This window comes from Dromaius novaehollandiae, chromosome 6 (genome assembly GCF_036370855.1).
Source record: "Dromaius novaehollandiae isolate bDroNov1 chromosome 6, bDroNov1.hap1, whole genome shotgun sequence".
Classification (NCBI taxonomy): Eukaryota; Metazoa; Chordata; class Aves; order Casuariiformes; family Dromaiidae; genus Dromaius; species Dromaius novaehollandiae.
The window spans coordinates 26,684,135-26,702,642 of NC_088103.1; the positions used below are offsets into that span (position 1 = coordinate 26,684,135).

General features: G+C 44.3%; 1 protein-coding gene across 2 annotated transcripts in view; it reads right to left on the reverse strand.

The window, feature by feature from the left end:
• Positions 1 to 1,941: 1,941 nt before the first annotated feature.
• The window catches only part of ALOX5 (arachidonate 5-lipoxygenase), a 33,367-nt gene continuing 16,800 nt past the window's right edge, over positions 1,942 to 18,508 (reverse strand). The window contains exons 5-14 of one of the 2 annotated variants that reach the window (XM_064513978.1): positions 18,386 to 18,492; positions 15,279 to 15,451; positions 14,322 to 14,468; positions 14,014 to 14,217; positions 13,702 to 13,788; positions 12,372 to 12,550; positions 9,426 to 9,547; positions 6,941 to 7,041; positions 4,697 to 4,867; positions 1,942 to 3,435 (exon numbers count right to left, since the gene is read on the reverse strand). In XM_064513978.1, coding sequence (XP_064370048.1) covers positions 3,256 to 3,435; positions 4,697 to 4,867; positions 6,941 to 7,041; positions 9,426 to 9,547; positions 12,372 to 12,550; positions 13,702 to 13,788; positions 14,014 to 14,217; positions 14,322 to 14,468; positions 15,279 to 15,451; positions 18,386 to 18,492 — 1,471 coding nt within the window. In that variant the 3' untranslated portion in view covers positions 1,942 to 3,255. Of the gene's footprint in view, positions 3,436 to 4,696; positions 4,868 to 6,940; positions 7,042 to 7,397; positions 7,608 to 9,425; positions 9,548 to 12,371; positions 12,551 to 13,701; positions 13,789 to 14,013; positions 14,218 to 14,321; positions 14,469 to 15,278; positions 15,452 to 18,385; positions 18,493 to 18,508 lie in introns of those variants that run through there. The other variant, XM_064513979.1, reaches the window with a different exon arrangement.

Below are 18,508 nucleotides of genomic sequence, written 5' to 3' on the forward strand. Positions count from 1 at the left end.
AAATCCAAAGACCTGTGTTATGCTGCAGTCAGCCAGAGCAATCATAACCATGTTTTCTGGCCATAAAAAAACCATGACACACAGTTACCTCCAAACTTACCAGCCAAGTCTGATTGTGCAACATTTATTCCTGTTTATAGTACAAATAAAATAAACTAAGCACTCTGTGATACCATCTCAGTATATGCAATTACTTCCTAAGATACCACTTAGCTACCACTGTGGCAGGAAAAGTTGATTAAAGCTTGCTACTTAGAAACATGTCTTCTGGAGTCTGTTCCATGTTCTGCCCCAGATGCAACACAGCAAATAATTCTGAGTGGCCAGAATTGAACACATGGAGTCTGTTCTCTAGAAGACTAAAATTAGTGTGCTGCAGATAATCAACTTTCTGACAATCTCTCTACAAAGGAGGCACCTAAAATCAGAGCTGACTTGTTGACTTTCATTGCTCTTATTGCATTTCCTCACCTGCAGAATGGGGATTGACTACAAAGAAGTAGGTAGCTGTAGTTCTCGTGGGACAGCTAGGAGATAGATGCACTTTGTGTTTTCAGTGGCAGTGAGAATCACAATACTATCACAAGGATGTCTGGGGTTTGGGAACGTCCCTTTACGACAACCCTTCCCCGTTCCTTTCTCACTAGCACTAATGGTATTTTACAGCTGGATTCTCTTCTGTGACCAAATGCCCAGAGGAAAGGCTGAGATGATGAAGCCTCCCGAGCCAGTGCCACGACTTTCTGAAGGGGATATTTCCTAGTTCAACCTTCTAGTCAATTGAGAATTGCTCCAATTAGAAAAGACAGCAAGGAAGCTCAAGTTGAAAAGACAGGCTAAATTCACCTGGACTGGCCAGCAGCAACAGCCATTTAGCCAAGACATGTGCCCATTAGCAGTCAAAGCCTGTTAGACATGGGACAATGCACACCAGACAGTAAAATTATCACAAAGCTGGGCATGGCCTACTTCGGACAGAGCTGATCCTTTCCTGTCGACCTAGGAGTGATCCCTGCAGGATCTGTACATAGTACTGTGACCTAGGGGAAACCTCTGTGCAAGCCACAGTTAAGGACGGGTACCCAGCAGGATGTAGGGGAGCAACCCATGGCCCATTCACAGGAAGGGGACTTTCTGGTGAATGCTTTACTATTTGTATGTGTTCGCTTCCTTTTTGGTGCCAGAGTTACTTCTCACCTTCTTACCTCTTTCCACAGTCTCTGCTGCAGTTGAACCAGGTTAATACCAACCTTCAAAGCTACAGAATCAGTTCCCCAAACCTCCCATCAGCTTTACTTGTATCCCAGAACTACAGGCTACAGCAAAAGGAGCAGCTGCAAGAGGACATAAATCAGCCTCTCTAGGCAGTTTCTTGACTGTGCAGGTCGTTATCATATGAAAGCCGAAGCAAGGGGACATACACAGGGGAAAAACATGAGTTAAGGCTGGTAAGTTGAGTACATTGCATCAGTTTGTTGTATAATTTGGTTGCTGTTTGTTTTTTTGTGGCTCTCATGTTATGGTCTCTGATGCCCTAGTCCAATTCCAGCATTGCTAAACAATTGCATGCCTTGACTCCTACAGTCATCCCTTTTCATAGGCTGCAGTAAAAGGAAGACACGCAAGTCTTCAATGTACTTCCTCAAGAAAAGGAAGTGGTCTTACCTTCTACATTTTTGCTGAAACTCTTAAGCTGGGTGGAAAAAGTGGGAATCAACCTACTATAAAGTGTCTAAATCTGTTCAGCTTTTCACTTGTGTTTCATATGCAACAGAGAGGACATATATTTTAGTAGTGCCCTTTTCTGAAACTCACATGAATGACGGAAATAACTATACTTCTCAAAGTGCAGGAGTTTTGTTTCTGTACACAGCATATTGCGCTTATTTCTACAAGTTTTTCAAGGCATACAGCTTAGATACTGAATTAAGAAATAAAAGCTAGATTTTATTGTTTAGTTTTATTTTATTAGCACAGGGAGCTTTCTTATGTATTGAGAAAACACTGAAGAAGCTGGTACAAGGAACACATTTTTGGGAAAAATAAATGAAAAGTGTTATTAACAAAACTATTACTCTTCAAATTTCCAAAGTCTCATTTTCACTTTCACTATGTCTGTGTTCCTCCCCAACTTTAACCATAGCCCTAGTTTCTGAACCTAACCAGGTCTAAAGAAAACACAGGTAAAACTCGGTTGTTTCTAGCAAAGGTGAAACGGACTGTGATTATTTGGCCAAATCCAAAGATTCCTCTTAGAAGCTGTCAATTAATCCTTCTCCACAGTTTTTATCCCTATGCAAACTAACCCCTACTTCCCCCACAAAGCAGAATAAACTATCCACAGAAACATCAGCCTCAGCAACGAAACAGAAATCCTACATAAGCACTGCTGGACCTGCTTTTGTCGCTGTTATGCTAAGCAAAACATTTGCCCATACATATGAATGACAGCAAACTCTGCTGACAGAGACTGAAGCAAACTTTATAAGTTTTGTAGAAAAAATATGTAAATTTATGTAGGTGCAAAAGTTTGATTTGTATGAATCAGGCTATCTCATGTCACATGAAATCAGTAAGAAAGTGGTTAAAAAAACCCCTCAGCTATGTCATGAAAGCATCCTGCTTCTACCTCCATCCTAACCATGACATGCCAAGTTGTAGTGAAAACATTTAACATTTGTTTTAACTGGATTAAAAACCATATATAAACTTTAAAGACTTTGGTTTCATATGCCATCAGTGTTGCCAAGTGTCCTTAAAACAGGAAGGAATTAAAAAATGTGACTTGCTTATTGCTTCCAATACTATTTATTTTCACTGACGAAGATGGGTGAAATGTGAATATAAAAATATCTATCTCCATTCAATTCCATGTTACTGTCATTGTCCAGCTCTCACACACAATATGGCAGTACTCAGCTTGACTCATACTTTCTGGGATTTTATTGTTTTGACCAGGAGAGGGAAAGCTGACAGAAACACGTATATTGATTCTAAGATTAATACGAGCTTATTTTTCCAAGATTTCTAGAACAAATTTGACCTGGAAGGTTGCCAGCTAGAATTTATCTGTAAGATTAGTTATAATCATGTTTGTTTTAGTTTGTTCAAGTCAAACTAAACTATGGGTCAGCTTTGATGGAAAGGGGAGGGTTCTTATTTTACCTGTTCCTGAAAGGTCATTGATAAGAAGCATACTTAATAGAAAAGCACTTGTTAGCTTTACACTCCTCTGAACACTCATGGATAATCTGCTCAAACAGCCACACTGTTGGGAATCCGATCTGGGGAAAGGTAGTAGTAAGGAAGCTTTTTGTTCTTGTTTCGCTCGGTGATGGTACTGACGATCTCATCAAGATTCTTGCGGAATTTTGCCATAGCTTCTTTCACTGGCTTCTCGACAAAGTGCTCATCTGGGTACATGCCTAGAAATAGCTAATTGAAAAAGACACCAAGAAATAATGCTCTGAGAAAGCAAAGGCTGTTCTGTCTCAACATTATGTCATGCAGCAGAACAATACCCAAAGCTTCAGGAATGCTAATATTAAGTACAACCAATGTTTAAGCTAGCGTGTGTTGGCACTGCCAATTAAAGACGCTCATCCTCCCTCCACCGTTGGCTGCTTGCTCTCATCCCTGCATCTTTCCTTCCCTAGTGCTGTGTTTATGTGGCACCACCTCCACCTGCAGGAAGCTGATCCACTGAAAAATAAGCACTTTTTTTCAGGTGAGTTGTCAACCAGATCAGTTTCCCAAGTCAGCTCACTGTGCACCCTCCCAAATGTTCGTGCTGATACAAGGAACGGGCAGCATGGGAGAGGAATGAACAGTCGGCAATGAGAAGGGAATGAGATTGCTTCTTTTAGTGATGGTGGAAGTTTACGTCAACTTAAGAGTGTCCAAAGTTCAACCTGACAGTTGCTTCAGTCTGCTTAAACTCCAAAGATGTACTGAATAACCCATTGCCAATATTCATCTCCCTGCTTTAAGTAACTCTTTCCTGTTAAGTAACTCTTTCCCATGAGGCTTCTCATACTATTAGCTTCTCAGCCAAGACCTGCTATCTTCTTAAAGGGAAATTCATTTGAAGTATCCTCTGTCCAGCATCTTCCATTTAAGGATTACTCTAGGCACAGCCCTTGGGGGAGACAGCAAAGTACCAATGACCCCACTTCACATGAGGGAAATGGCTACAGAGGACGCCTGCCAGGCCTCTGGTAGGCTTGCTCTGTTTGCAATCCACAAGCCAGTCCTGACCCAGAAGCCACAGCTGCAGCATGTGTGACACTGGGCAAGTTTACCAAAGGGAGAGGAGGTAGGGGAAAAATGATGCTGTAGCTTCTCCACCAGCACTGCTTGGGGAAAGCAGTGGGAAGAACCTTTCTGCCTACACATCTCTCTTCCTCTCACACTAGCGTCCTGACTCAGTAGCTCCACACTTGAGTTCAGAAACATCCATCTTTGCTGAAGCTCGGCTGCAGAGTGAAAATAGGACTTCTGGCTCAGAGCTGGCTTGCACCCAGTAGAACAAGGGAAAATCCACACTACTGATGCATCTCCACAGCAGAGGCAAACATGCTCCTATCAAACACAGAGCCAGGAGCAGCACTCCAACGTTACGAGTCCGTGTGCTCTTGCCACAGCCCTCATGGCTTCACCAACATCCCCACCACCTGGAGAAGGGAGGTTGACTTACTTCGTTGTCTTGGAATTGGCTCAAGGCCCAGACAGCTCCAAGATGCCAACAAGAACGGCCCCTATCTGGCAAACTCTCCACAATCTGCTCGATGGTGACTGTCCCCTTTTCTGTCGGAGGAGGGCAGCGCATCGTTGGCGGGGCATTGGGAATCCAGGAACACCAGTCATACTGTACAATGAGGCGAGAGAGTACGGTGAAAAATCACAGCAGTGGGTACTGATCAACATCATAAAGAAACTCAGAACTCTTCGAACACATGCCTCCATACTTATCTTCAGCCCTGCCTTATGGAAAGTCCCCAATGCCCATGGGCCACACTTACGCTGTCTCAATCTCCTTGCTCCCCAGTACATAGCCATCTCCCTCCTACCACCAGGGCCCTGTCTCCACGCCGTGTCTTCCTGTTACTGAAGACTCTTTTGCTGACAGGCTGATTATTCTGTGCATGCCAAACCCCCCTCTCATTCTCTGCGGGCTCTCTGATGACCCTTAAAAGCATGGGTGATATTAAAACATGATTTTTCACTGAGGGAGATCAGACAGACCAAAGGTACTGTGCTCATTTTCTGAGTGCTAGCTTAATAGACAGGATTTCCTGAGGGATGAGTTGCAATGATAGGTTAGATATGAATGCTCTGATAGGTCCCTGGTCACAGATATGGCAAAGGAATAGCCTGGATTCTTTTTCCCAGGGTCGGGGACATTAATGAGATTCAAATTCTGTTTTAAGGGGAAGATTGAGCACCCAGTGCTCAGCACCCCTTTGAGCTCCTAGAGGTGCTCCCACCTGCACGCCAAGCTTTGGGCTGCCATCTCTGTGCTCTCCCTTGACAAGCTCAGCAGGGCTGCCAGGGACCCCGAGGGCTTTCTCCAGGTGTATTACCTGGCACTGTGCCTATGAAACAACTGGCTCCATGGCTCTAAGCTGTAGGGGAGGGCAGGAGGGTTGGCATGGAAAGTGATGCAGCATGCGTTTGGGAATAATCACTGTAGGAAAGGTCTCCTTGCTCATCTGTGAGATTATCTGTCCCTGAAGCCAGAAGATGTGCCAAAAAAAGCTCTGTGCAAACTGAGGAACAGTTTTGCTTCTGGCTGTGGAGTCTGCTTTCCAAAGTGCTTTGATGTTGGAAGAAACAGCATTTGAAAGGCAAGCTGCTGCTATAGTTTCATGGCACATATATGTCAGTAAAGGCAGGCAATGCCTCAAGCTATCAGTATGTGACACACTAAACCTCAGAGGTAGCTCAAAATTGCCAAGTGGCTCACAAGCTCCAGAACCATGCATCAAATATATTAAGCACATTGATGCTTTTGAAAACCTGACCAAAGTCCAGATCCTCAGGAATATTCTGCTTCCAATTTCTACATATTTCAGTGGGAGTTAATTACCTAGATATCACGAAGGATCTAGGTCCATGTCCCACTGACTTCAGTGAGATTTTACCTTGTTTGTGCTGCCACAGACAGGTAGAAGTGCAGGTTTTTTAGACATGTGCAAGGTAGCTTTCAACTAGTTAACTCAGGATCCCTGGTAACTACTCCAATAGGCTCTACACTGCTGGGGCTGGACTGTTAGAAATATTTAACTGAATCAAATCAAAGACAGACAGTGTGTGCGGCTACATGACCTGCAGTCACAGCACTGGGCTGCACTGCAGATGTAACCTAGGCCACATCTGAAAATGGGATGTATGCTGCCTAGGCACAGGCACATTGTCAAACTAACCTGGCATACAATAGCAATCCACAGTAATCGTCCATTCATGCACTCGTAGCAAATGCAAAGTAAAGCTACTTAGCATAATTCATTGTGTTTCACTGCAGAATGAGACAGACTACCAGCACATACCAAGGCAGTTCAGGTGATACCTAGAAAAGTGTGTGCTGTGGTAGCTCGGCTGTGCACCTGAACCCTTCAGCACTTCTGAAATGAGTCTTAGGGATCCATTTAAATGCTTTTAAAAAATGTTTCCCATAATAAAATTATTAAAACTCAAATGCACAAGCTTGAACCCCCAAATTCTAGCTTTGTTACCCATCTAGGAGTCAAAATGCCTCTCCCAGCTTCCAAAAGAACCCAGTTTCCACAAGCTTCACTGGGATTTGCAGATGGCTCTACAGTTATTTTGGCAAGAAAGAGTAATGTAATGTCTGCTCATCTACTGAAAAACACTTCTAAGACATGGCCCTGACAAATACATGTCCCGGCCCAGAACGAACAGTCTTCCCAGAAATTCCTACCTGACCAAAATTCACAGCTGCATGCTGGGCCGATGTGGTAAATATCACCACTGTCAGATACTCTGCCAGCTTCTCTCGTGTCTTGATCATTTTAGGAAACCCTAAATGAGGAAGAAGAAAGCCTGCAGTTACTCAGCTATGATCCCCAGAGTCATCGAGCTGATCCAAGATAGTCTTTTGACTAAAAAGGCACGAGTTATAAGACAGTACGGCAATCATCGCGAACAGGACATTCTCTGCCTGTCTCTGCTACAGGTTTTCTCATGTGGTTACCCAAACTCTCCACGTCTTTGCTGTCCAGCTGTAAAAAAAAGAGGGTGATCCTGCCCTACTTCACAAAGGTTTGTGAGGGATCACCACTGTTTGCAAAGTATTTGGAGTTCCTTAAGGGAAAGGCAAAACATAGTTATATCTTCAAAAAATACTGTATCCCTGTCCTTTCACCCACCTACCCTGCAGCAAGGAACCCAGACAGTCCACAAGACAGGGGCCTCAGATGCTCCCTTTTTCTTCAGTCTGCAATGCAAGCAGGGAAAGTTCATGCCAAAGAGCAAATGACTGTGTGCTTGGGTTTAAAACGCTGCCAGGCTTGGTGATCAGGTGCACTGTGAGGAAGAGTGCAGGGAAAGCTTATCTGCTGAAACGGGAAGTGAGGAAATAAGAATTTCTGAAAGAAAAACAAGAGAAAGAGGAACAGAAATAGTTGCATCAAGCTCTCTTTGAAGAGGAATAATAAGAACTATATAAATAAAGAAGGGAATGGTCAGTGCTAGGGAAGTATTTTGACACCAAGGCACCTCCAAGCCTGCCTCTCCTGTCCCCTCCCCATCATGGTCCTGTGCTCCAGCTCCCTGTCCCTGCCCCAACCTGGCGTGACTGCGAGTCCCAGGATGCCTCAGGAGCTGTTGGCACCCTGGGGCGAGGTGGCCTGCTCGGGCTGGCTGCCGTCGTGTCTCCACCGCCAGCCTGACACAGACGTGAGCTCAGGCTGAGGGTGGGAAGAGGAACGTGGTAGCTATGGTCAGCCACAGAGCCCAAAGAGGGGAGGAAGCACCCTCCCCTCCTGCATCCTCCCATCCCCAGCACACTGTGCTCATCTTTTAAAGATGGTAGGCACGCTCCCAGTCAGACCAGTGCTCCCAGCAGTACAGTGACTGGAGGGGGGATCACAGGGTGTGACCACCTCCCCCAATGACCCTCCTCCCATTCTTTCCAGCCCCTGGACAATCCCCTTGCTCTCTCTGCCCCAGCCCCTGGGGTGGCAGCAGTACAGGCAGGGATGTTGCAGGCCTGGCAGGTTAATCCACGGTGAGGATCTGTGGCGCAGCTCGTAGTACGGCAGCCCTGCCACCAAGGGTGCTTGTAGCGTGCCATGCCAGCTGCAGCCCTGGAAAGGCTCAGTGTTAGTCCCACATTAAAATGCTTAGGTCTGGCAGGAGGTTCCTACTAGCAGGCCATTCCTAGGCTTTTCTTTAACCTTGAGACAGCTAGATAAACAAAAGTGATAATAACTAGGTGTTCCCCAGTCTTTTCCTTGTCCAGGCGGGTAGAACCCAGGAGGCTGTTATATACATAGCAGGGCATACTGTTAATGGGTGGAAACATCACACTTCTGCCTGGAGTTCTCCACACGTGTGCATGCAGTGCCAAAGCTATCTGCCCCATATCACTGGCCAACAGGTGTTTCCAGATGTAAAGCAGTCAGGACAGTACAAAGAATCCCCACCCAGCTGTATAAATTACTCAAAATTTGGACAAAACATGTGGAAGGAAGAAAAGAACATGCCCAGGGAAGGGCAGAGGAAAGTTAACTGAGGTGGGAGAATAGAGCCATATGATAGATGAAAGCTCTTACAGTCAAGCAACGGCTTACAAGAAATGAAAAACAGTGACAGGAGACAGAGCAAAGGAAAATATTTGTTGGAAAGAATTATGAATATCTCATCCAGAAGACAGCAGAAAGCTTGATGATGACACAAGTACTGGACAAAAGCAAAGTATAGCAAGATATTTCTGGGAAGATCCTTACTTGTTCTGTTTTGGTGCAAGGTTTGGATGACATGATTCAAGGGGGTGTTAATTTATCTTTTGATTTCTATCACAGTCCTGGTGTGGTGGTCCCAACAGCAGGGGACATATACATAGTTATTGGGGGTTGTATACACACACAAAGACAGCCTCTCCCCCAACAAGCTTAGAGTCTGAACAGAGAAGATAAAAGGATCAATTTCCAGTGTACAGGAAGGGAACCGAGGCACAGAGAAATTACATGTGTTGCTCAAGGTCATGGTGAGGATCTGTGGCACAGGAAAGGACAGTCTCCTGAGGGAGGGCGGGCCTGATCCAGGGTCTCACCCATAAAACTGGCTGTCTTTGGGCGAAGAAGAGAGAGGGCCTTCAGCAGTTCAAGACATGCTGCGCACACAGCTCTGATAGCAGTAGGCACCCTACAAGCTTTACACTCAGCCGGGCCATAGTGCTTTACCTGAGGCCTTCACGCCCCTCATCCCGTAGACGTAAATGTCTTTGACAAAAGCCTGGAGTTCCACGTCCTCGGACACCACCTCATCGCTCTCGTAGTAGATGTGAATCACATCCTCTGCAAAACTGCGGCCAAGGGAACAAATGAACAAAAACCAAAAAGCAGAAAGCAAGCCTGGCGTTCCCGCTGCTGAGTGTGCAGAGAGGGCAGCTCCTGCACGAGGAAAGAGGGGAGGGCAAGCAGAGGACTTGACACCCTCCTACCTCTTTCCCCACGAGTGGTGGGAACTCACAGAGGCAACCTTGCTTCATTGCTGACAGCAGTGTCACTTCCTCCCCCAACAAAAAGATACTGAGCAGCACTGCACTCCCAAACTCTCCCAATGCTCCCCTCTGTGCTCCCTACTCTTTCATTGGAGGCTTTGCTCCTGCCCAGACCTCTGCTCCCCTATCTATATGCTTTCCTTCACTCAGCACAGACTCCCTCTGGCATCATCCACGTGGTTCTCACGCTGGGAACAGGGGATCCCAAACTGCGATACAGGCACCATCCCTTGTGCATGGGGTACTTCAAAGTGCCCCTGAGCGCCACTCAAACGGCTGATGCCCTCCGACTTTTCACATACTATGTACTTCGTACATACTTTTCACAAAACCCAGTAGTGCACTCCAAAGTGGGAGTGGCCCAGAAAACTACTGCTGGGGAAACCAAGTCTTGAGGTTTTTTCTAGAGCCACTGCACACAGCAGCCATCTTCCGTCTGTTCAGTTCCTCTTCTCAAAATCCCTCCCACTGTACAGGCTGCCCGGGATAACTCACCTCAGAAAGAAAGGCTCTTAAAATACTAATGGAACAGAAATAGTTCTGAGAGCAGTGAAAACAGTGAAGTCTGATTTCCCACAGATGTGTGTCTGGTGACTGAATGACAGCTATGCTGAGATGTTCTGTTAGCTTTGAAGGTTCCTATAATCTCTTTCGAAGTATTTTGACAGCAATCTGTAGTGTGAAACATTTGACTGCAAAACCTGACTGATGGGATCAAGAATTGTTATCCAGTCCCAATTTCTCCCCAATAAGCTATAAACCTATAGCAATTTGCAGACCTTCACAACTTTGTCAATGTGGTTGCTATCAGCCAAAAGTTCTTACTGAGACAGATACCTGCACAAAAACATTTACATAATTTTTGCTTCCACAGGCAAACAGAAAGATGCAGAAAGAGATAACGCTGCTCTGCATGTGTTCTGCCTCCACCACCTGGCATCTGTGCCAAATGCATACAGACTGTAATCCTTCTCTTACAATGTGGCAGTATTTTAGATCCCCTCCAATGCAAATATAAATTACTATATGAAGTGCAGATGAGGCCTTTGGGGTTGGATATCTTTGTAAACATCTGCATTTAGATCGGAAATAGAAACCTGAGTATCACAGAAGACATTTAAAAATTTGCTGCGTGGCCATCATAGCGACTAGATACCTGCACGACAAGGTTCACAGACACTGAAAATAGAACTTCCCGCACTTTTTGTAAACCACAATATTCAGTTGTGAATAATCTCTCAGCTGAGTCTGAGACACCTTCTTCCATCTAGGTTAACAACCACAGTCACGCTAATGCATTTGACTAAGTACTATCTGCTCTTTGTCAGGACATCAGATCTCAATCAGCACAAGAAAACACAGGAAAGAAAAGAGGGGCAAGAACAAACACACATAAGCAGAGAGACTACATCAAGAAAACAACTACATAAAATTATAACTTCCTTTTCCCTCAAAAGGGCACTAACAATTGCAGGAAATATTGCAAGATAACCCCCCCTCCAAAACACAGAAAGCACAGGAGATAAAGATGTAACCAGAGTACCTAAACATTATGCTTGCATGACAAGCACCCAGTTTTGTGTATATGAAACATTTGGTTTTTACTGAATAGATTTTTCAAAAGCTATGTGATCAGAAACAGATGCATGTCTAGCAAGCCACTTATACAATTTTTTTGGTGAATAAAATGCCAGTGTATGGTAAAAAGCATATGAATCAGTCCATTCTGAGACTGTGGATCAGTTCTGAAAGGAGCCGTTTGTACGATGGAGCAGACTTGCACTACATCTCCAGATCCAGAATTGCTGCCCTTCCTGACAAAACTTGGGCCTTGCAGTTTTAGGGCATTTTAAGAAAGGTTTTGTTCAAATGAGCTCATACCTAATTGCCTGGGTTTCTAAACATAACTCTCTCACACAAACCAAGCTCACATTTTCACTTCCACATCAACTCTGCAGAGCTCATGTGGCAAGTGAAGAGAGCTGGGTCCTCTTTTGGTTTGTGCATCACTAAGAAGTTACTAAACAAATTCCCTTTGCAGGGCTAAATTCCAGCTCACTAAACTCTGTAAAATCCTATACAGGAGCATGTAATTATACAGGTATCTCTGAAATACAGAATACTAGAGAACAGGGCTGAAAAGAGTGTTTGACTACGTATTTTTCCCCAGATCAGAAGCATGCCAGTGGCATGGCAGTCCGGCTCCAGCACCCGCTGAGCTCAGAGCTAGGCAGACGGTGCATTGCAGGTATGAGACAGTTATTCAGCTGATCAGCTGTACCTTGCCCTGCCTCAGCTGTGCCTCACAAAAGCAAGATTTGGGTGAGGCAGCAGTCTCTGGCTCTCCCCACTCTTTGAACAGCGAACCTGGCAGGAGCTGGGAGCTGCTAACCACTCTTCAAAACCTATCAGTACATCCTCTTTCATCAATGTGATGTTGTTTACTCCTTGCCATAGGACAGGATCATCTTCACCTAAACCACTTCCTGGAAGTTATTTATATAAACTGGTGTTAGAAACCTTCACCCTAGGGGACTTCACAAACTCTCCAGATGATCTCTTCCAGTGCTTCTCTCTATCTACCGTGCTTCTCTTCTACAGAAAACTAGCATCTATCATGTCCTACCTCTTTATAGCCTCCCAAACTTTAATGCCATCATCCCGGTAATAGTAATAGGGGATATCCTCTTGGCTGTCCATCCCTTTAGCTTTAATTTCCTCAGGGAAGCAGAGGGAGCTGTAGGTCAGATCTTTCATTGCTTTCTGCACCATTTGTACATGTCCTCCTCCACCTGTAGCATTTGCCTGCAGGAAGAATGGCAAGACATGAACATCTTCACCTTGTGCTGAGCTTTGCAAATTCCCCAAAGATGATGAAGCACCTGTCTTTCCAGGAGAAAACTGTATCTCCACACAAACAGCATTTGGAAAATGCAGCACGTCTACAACAAACAGCACTGCAAAACTTTTTAGATGATCACTGCACAAAAGCTCCCAAATTTTGCTTTTCTAGCATATGATGCTACCATTGCAGCAGTATTCAGTTTAAGTTTATACTTATTTTCCTCTAGCTGGTTGTTACCTACAGTGGAATCAAATCCTGGAGCTGCAGGGATCCCTGCGGGCAAGCTCTTAATACCATGCTCATCCCACATGCATGGGGTACAGATACTGTGCTTCTGTTCAAATGGACAGGAGCCTCTGCTGGGTTGCCACAGTCTGCAGCAGTGTACAAAAGTCAAGGAAGGTGCCTGGATTTAACCTCCCTTTTCTCCTTGGGCAGTAACACTGGAGTACAGATGCTGTTCTTTGGCTGGTGCCAGAGGTGCAAGTGGGACAAAGCTGTCCTGAAGCAGAGGCTCCCCTCTTTGAAAGGGCTTCTGAAACCTCCCCGTGGCTGCTGGCATGTTGTGGCAGAGACTGCTGCATGACAACCTGCAGCGCAAATGCAGCACTTCGTTTCTTGGGGAGCCAGGAGAGGATGAGCTGGGTATATGTTAGACACTAACGCAATCATGTTTAGATGTTCAGATCTGACCTATGATCTGAACCACAGTCCGTGATAAAGGGCTATGTTGCACTAACAGATGAAACTGAATTTTAACTCTAATAAATCTGCAGATCAGCTATTTATGGCAATTCAAGATGACAGAGGCTAAGATCTCTGGCCAGTATTTGTGGCTTAGAAATCTATCTTATATTCATATCTGTTTCTATGAGACCAGGTGAATTTTCTTTTGCAATCAGAAATTATTTTGCTTACACCCTGTCCCAATACGAATAACTGAGTACTTCAAAAAATTGGGCACTTAACTGTGTGCCTACAGGTGCATTACATTGACAGTGTTTGCTTTTTAGTAGAAAGGTCAAGAAACAGGCAATATGTGATGGTTAAAGGATAAAAACATGTAGGGAGCTATGAAGAATAGTGAAGATATGAAAAGGCAATTATTTACCTTGTCAAAGAGGCCACATTCGCAGATAAGCTGTTCTCGGGCTTTCGTATTGATGGCTATTGTGAACCGCATGTGGGGCACCAAGAGCTGTGAAACAGGACAAACAATGAAAGAAGGCAAATATTCATGATTGAATATTACCGAGATCAGATGCAAAGACCTGGAAGACAGCAGCTAGATGCACATGGCCTTGCAGGGCAGCCAGCTGAGCTATCATGGCTGGGCTATCACCAGGACTTCGCTTCCCTTTGGTTTGTCAGATTAACGTGATAAGCTCCCTGACCCACACACACCCCTTAATACAAAACCAACCTTAAATAGGGGATGTACAGCGGGTAGTTGCCGAAACATAGCTATGCTGAACACCTCTGAAACTAAGTGTGTCCGTAAGAGATGGGTCACCGTCTGGTGGATGTGGAAATCAGATGAGCGAACCCAAATTTTGGCTAGCAGCCAGTCATACATGGCATCTGATGGAAGGAATATGGGATTTTCTGGCCCAGGCTTTTGACCAAGCTGAAAGGTATAAAAAGAATACACAATCCAAGTCATTCATGTTTAAGGGGCTGCCCAAGCCAACAAGCCATGTATCCCTTTGAAGACCATGACAGCAAACCTACCTGGATTGCAATGGGCAAAATTTTATTCTCCAGATTCTTATACAGTAGACAGATCGGTGCAGCCAAGTACTGTATTGTGCATGGATCTGTCTTATTGGCATCCACACCATCCAGTAGCTCATAGTCCACAATGAAAATGTTTCCTTGCTGGAAAAAATAAAGGGTGTGATGTGTTTTAACAGAGAGGGAAAGAGGAAGGAACACAGCAAAAAGTGTGGGAGAACAGGACAGGGTGGCAAACAGGAGATAGATGAGACAGCAGAAAGACAGCACTCGGGAGCAGAAAGGTGCAAGCAGTAAGGCTCAGAACAAAACAGCTGGCAAGTCTAGGCCAAGGCAGCTGGCTGGTGCCTTGCAGTTACAAGTCAGCAGCCAGCGCACCCTCATTTGCAGTGCCTCATGGATGATATATGCCCTTGAGACAACAAGTACCTTAGTATAAACTAGCTAGCTTATGCCTGCAGAGTCCAATTGTGAGCCTTTCAGCAAGCTACTGTTTATTTGGCATGCATGCAATGGTGCTGACGCAAACACCAGCTTCACGCTGCCAGCTGAAAAGAGGCTCCCTGGCTCATCATATAAACCAAAGGAAGGCACTGCCCTCACCCACCCATCCTCTGCATGTTAGTTAACTCTGCAGATAACGGAAGGTAAGATCCTGCTAGGAAAGAGAAAGGCACTTTGCTCCTGTGAATCAGTCAATCCCGAACCATTCAAATGAAACCATTAAAAAAGGACCCTTCATCTAATAACACCTGTCCAATTGGACCTGGAGAATGGCATGGCCTGCAGCTCCAGGACAGCAGTGAACAGAAAGTTGCAGCAGTAACCAGCTTTGCCATGACACACCGTACAGCCTAAAGAGAGAAAATGTGGCTGAAAGCAGTGAGGACAGGGTTTGGAGGCTAGAGAAGATGGGAAAGAAAGGCTGGAGTGAAGCCTCGTTCAGAGCAGCACCTTCACTTCCTCCTCCAGGGTCAGGTTCCTCTCCAGACTGCACTCCACCATAGCCGTTGTCACTGGAAACTTCTTGGGTATCTCTGTGCATCTCCGGATCAGTACAGGATTGCACCCATTCAGGAATTGGTACCCAAACATAAAGTCTTCCTTCCAGTGCTGCATCACATATTCTAAAGGAAAAACAAGCCTGCAGCATCAGAATCACTGCGTTGTGAGGGTCCTCCCTGGCTCCCCACTTTTTATTGTATCACACTGCAACTTTGACTAAATAAAGTAGCAAGAAAAAGATTCAAAAGTTGCCATAGAATTTTAAAAATTCTCTTAAAGTACATCAACAGCGTAATCTTTGTTTTTCACTTCAAAATGAATTAAATTGATAATCAGTGGTTTCTCCATGTGCAGCAGCAATGGCAGATAAAAGATGCCACTCCTATGAAAAATATTCTCTCCATCTGCGGAGCACTTTCTCAGGTTTTCCAGAATATTTTTAATTCCCATTCTTCAAATCCCCAGGGTATGCAGTGCAGGGGAATGAGCCACAAAAAGATGGCACAGGAAGGAGAAACGAAATATTGAGTAATGTGGGTAGGGAAATGAGAGCAGTGGTTGGCATGGTTCCCACAGCTGGAGCTGGGTGAGAGGTACCTGGGGAGGTGTTGACTTTGGGCTTTTCACTACAGCTGTCATCAGTTGATTTGCTTGTTTTTCTTTTTTTTTTTTTTCCCCTCCTTTGTTTATTTGTCGGTTGCTAATATTAAACCAAATTAACAACTCATTCTTTAAAAAAATGCTAGTTTCAGGAACTCAGTCTCCTCACTATAACATACGTAGTACTACCGTTTGTTTTCCACAATTGTAGCTTTCAGTTTCATAATGCCACGCCACCATTTCAGCCTACGAGTTCAGAGTAGGAAAAAACATGATCAGTGTGAAAATCCCATTGATGTCTTCAGAAGAAAAATGAAGCAAATGAAATTTTCCATTACTGCCTATTTTCAGCCAAGCCAGAAATTTCTTTTTGAAAGGAACTTATTTTTCTAGAAAAGGTGAAACGATGAAGAAGAAAGACCTAGAGAATGAAGAAGAGAGACCTAGAGGAATGTAGTGATAATTGAAAAAAAAGGAAGAAAAAAAAGGTCTCAACTCACAACGCTTTCTAACAGAGAGGAAAAAAGTTACAGCTTACTTAAAATTGACATCTTTGTCAATTTGCACAATGAGTCTGCAGATGAATCTGAAGTCTACATCAGGCAAAAAAATGACTGCTCACATAGGACAGAAACTGCATGACTGAAAACAAAGTCTTGAACCAGCTTCTGCATTAGTCCTGTTTCTGTGAAGGTTTGCAAATAAGCAGGTTCAGAGTTGTATTACTGTAATTGAGACTGATGCTTAAAGTTCAAAATGTACAGAATTAGAGTTTTGCTCGTGAGTATGAAATGTTATCGATGAAATTACAAATCATGTGTTAAAAATACTTTAGGAAGCTTTAGGACCCCATCTTATTACGTGTAACAAATTGCTGTAGTCAGTTTTTAATTGTTCTGGCCACCTTGTGTGCTCTATTTAACTGCACTTAGCCACCCTAAAGAGGTGCAGAACTTCAGAGCAGGAGGGAAAACTCTTTTTCTTGGCAGAGTCTGGCTATTCACACACATTTGATGAGCCACATGCTAACAAATGTACAGTGTATATCTATCACATCCAATAATATAGTAAAATAAAACTATATTGCTATGGGTCATAATAGCAGGTTGGGTCTGGCCCGCAGGTCAAAGGCTTTCTAGGACTACTTCACAGAAATGACACCATCAGCTTCAAAACCCTTGTCCGTCTGAAATTCTTTTACTCGGCTTTCAAGTAACAGCCAAGATTACCATACTGGAAGGGATTAAAGAAATATTTTGTCTCCAGTATATTAATGTTATACCAATGGAGTTTTTAACAGTTTGAAAGATACTCCAGAAACTGAATATCACTGAACATAAAAGTGAAACTCACACTCTGTAAGAGGGGTGATTTCTTTTTTCTTTTTTTTGTAAGAAGATGCAACTGCAAAATAGCAAACGCAGCATAATATTTAGAGGCGGGGCAGGATGCGCAACTAACTCTGACTTATTTTTGGAAACAGATGAAATTTCGGATAAATGCCACAAGGCTTTTCAGACCTAACTCCCACCAATTCCCATTCAGATTTAGGGTTCCTCAAGCTGTGGTCCACCGGCCTGTTCTGGCTGCAGCAGGACCCAGTGAAGAAGCTACAGCTCCCGGGTCATTCCCAGCCATTTGTTACCTCTCCTCAGATCTGTTGCTCCAACAGCATGCACAGTTATGCCTGAAACAAGTTCTGTCAAAATCACCCTGTCAGGAAAAATCTGCAACTGAAAGTACTTAAACTACCTCAGATCATCGACCCAATGCAAGGACCAACTGAGGGAGAGTTGCGCGCAGGAGCAGGACAGGAGAGCAGAGCTGAGGACACCCTGCCACGGCAGGGCAGGGCAGGCACAGCCGAGACCTTCAGCATCAGTGCAGCCAGAACCAGGCACATAGCCAGGATGTGGGCAACAGTGCTTCACCTGGTCTATGCAGGAGGCCAGCGGGGGTGACCATAGTACTTGCTTTTAGAGAACAACATTTCCAAAAGTGCCTCTTGGAAGATTGCCTATACATTGAGATGGCTGAAGTGGGAGATATATGATGAAATTTTCAAAAAGGCCTTAACAATTAATGTGCTTTGAAAATCCATTAAGCTATCTTCAGGTTTATTTCCTAAATACTTTCAAAAAATTATCTGTATGGGCCTTGCACATATCTGAAAATACTTTTTAAAAGCCAAAAGGGACTACGATGCTCATCTCCAGGACAGCACAGGATAGAGAACATCATTGAGTAATCATCAGGAATTTTAGTTTGAGATCATAGCTTCACTTTTTGGTCTTGCAGGCTACTAGCATGATCGGCAGTCTAAGATTGTGGTGCATTTACGATAAGGTAGGGGAGATCAGAAGTGTGGTCAGCCACTTCCACCCTAATCAGAAATGATCAAGACAACTACTTAGTCATTCTGGGATGTGAGCATGAGCAAACGCTGATACACTCACCAGAGATTGTGTTGCTGATTCTGACAAAGATCTTCTCAAAATCTGCAAAATCACTCCAGGAGGACTGGAACATGTGCATAAAGCGGTTGATATAAAGATTCTCCATCCTAAAAAACAAACAAA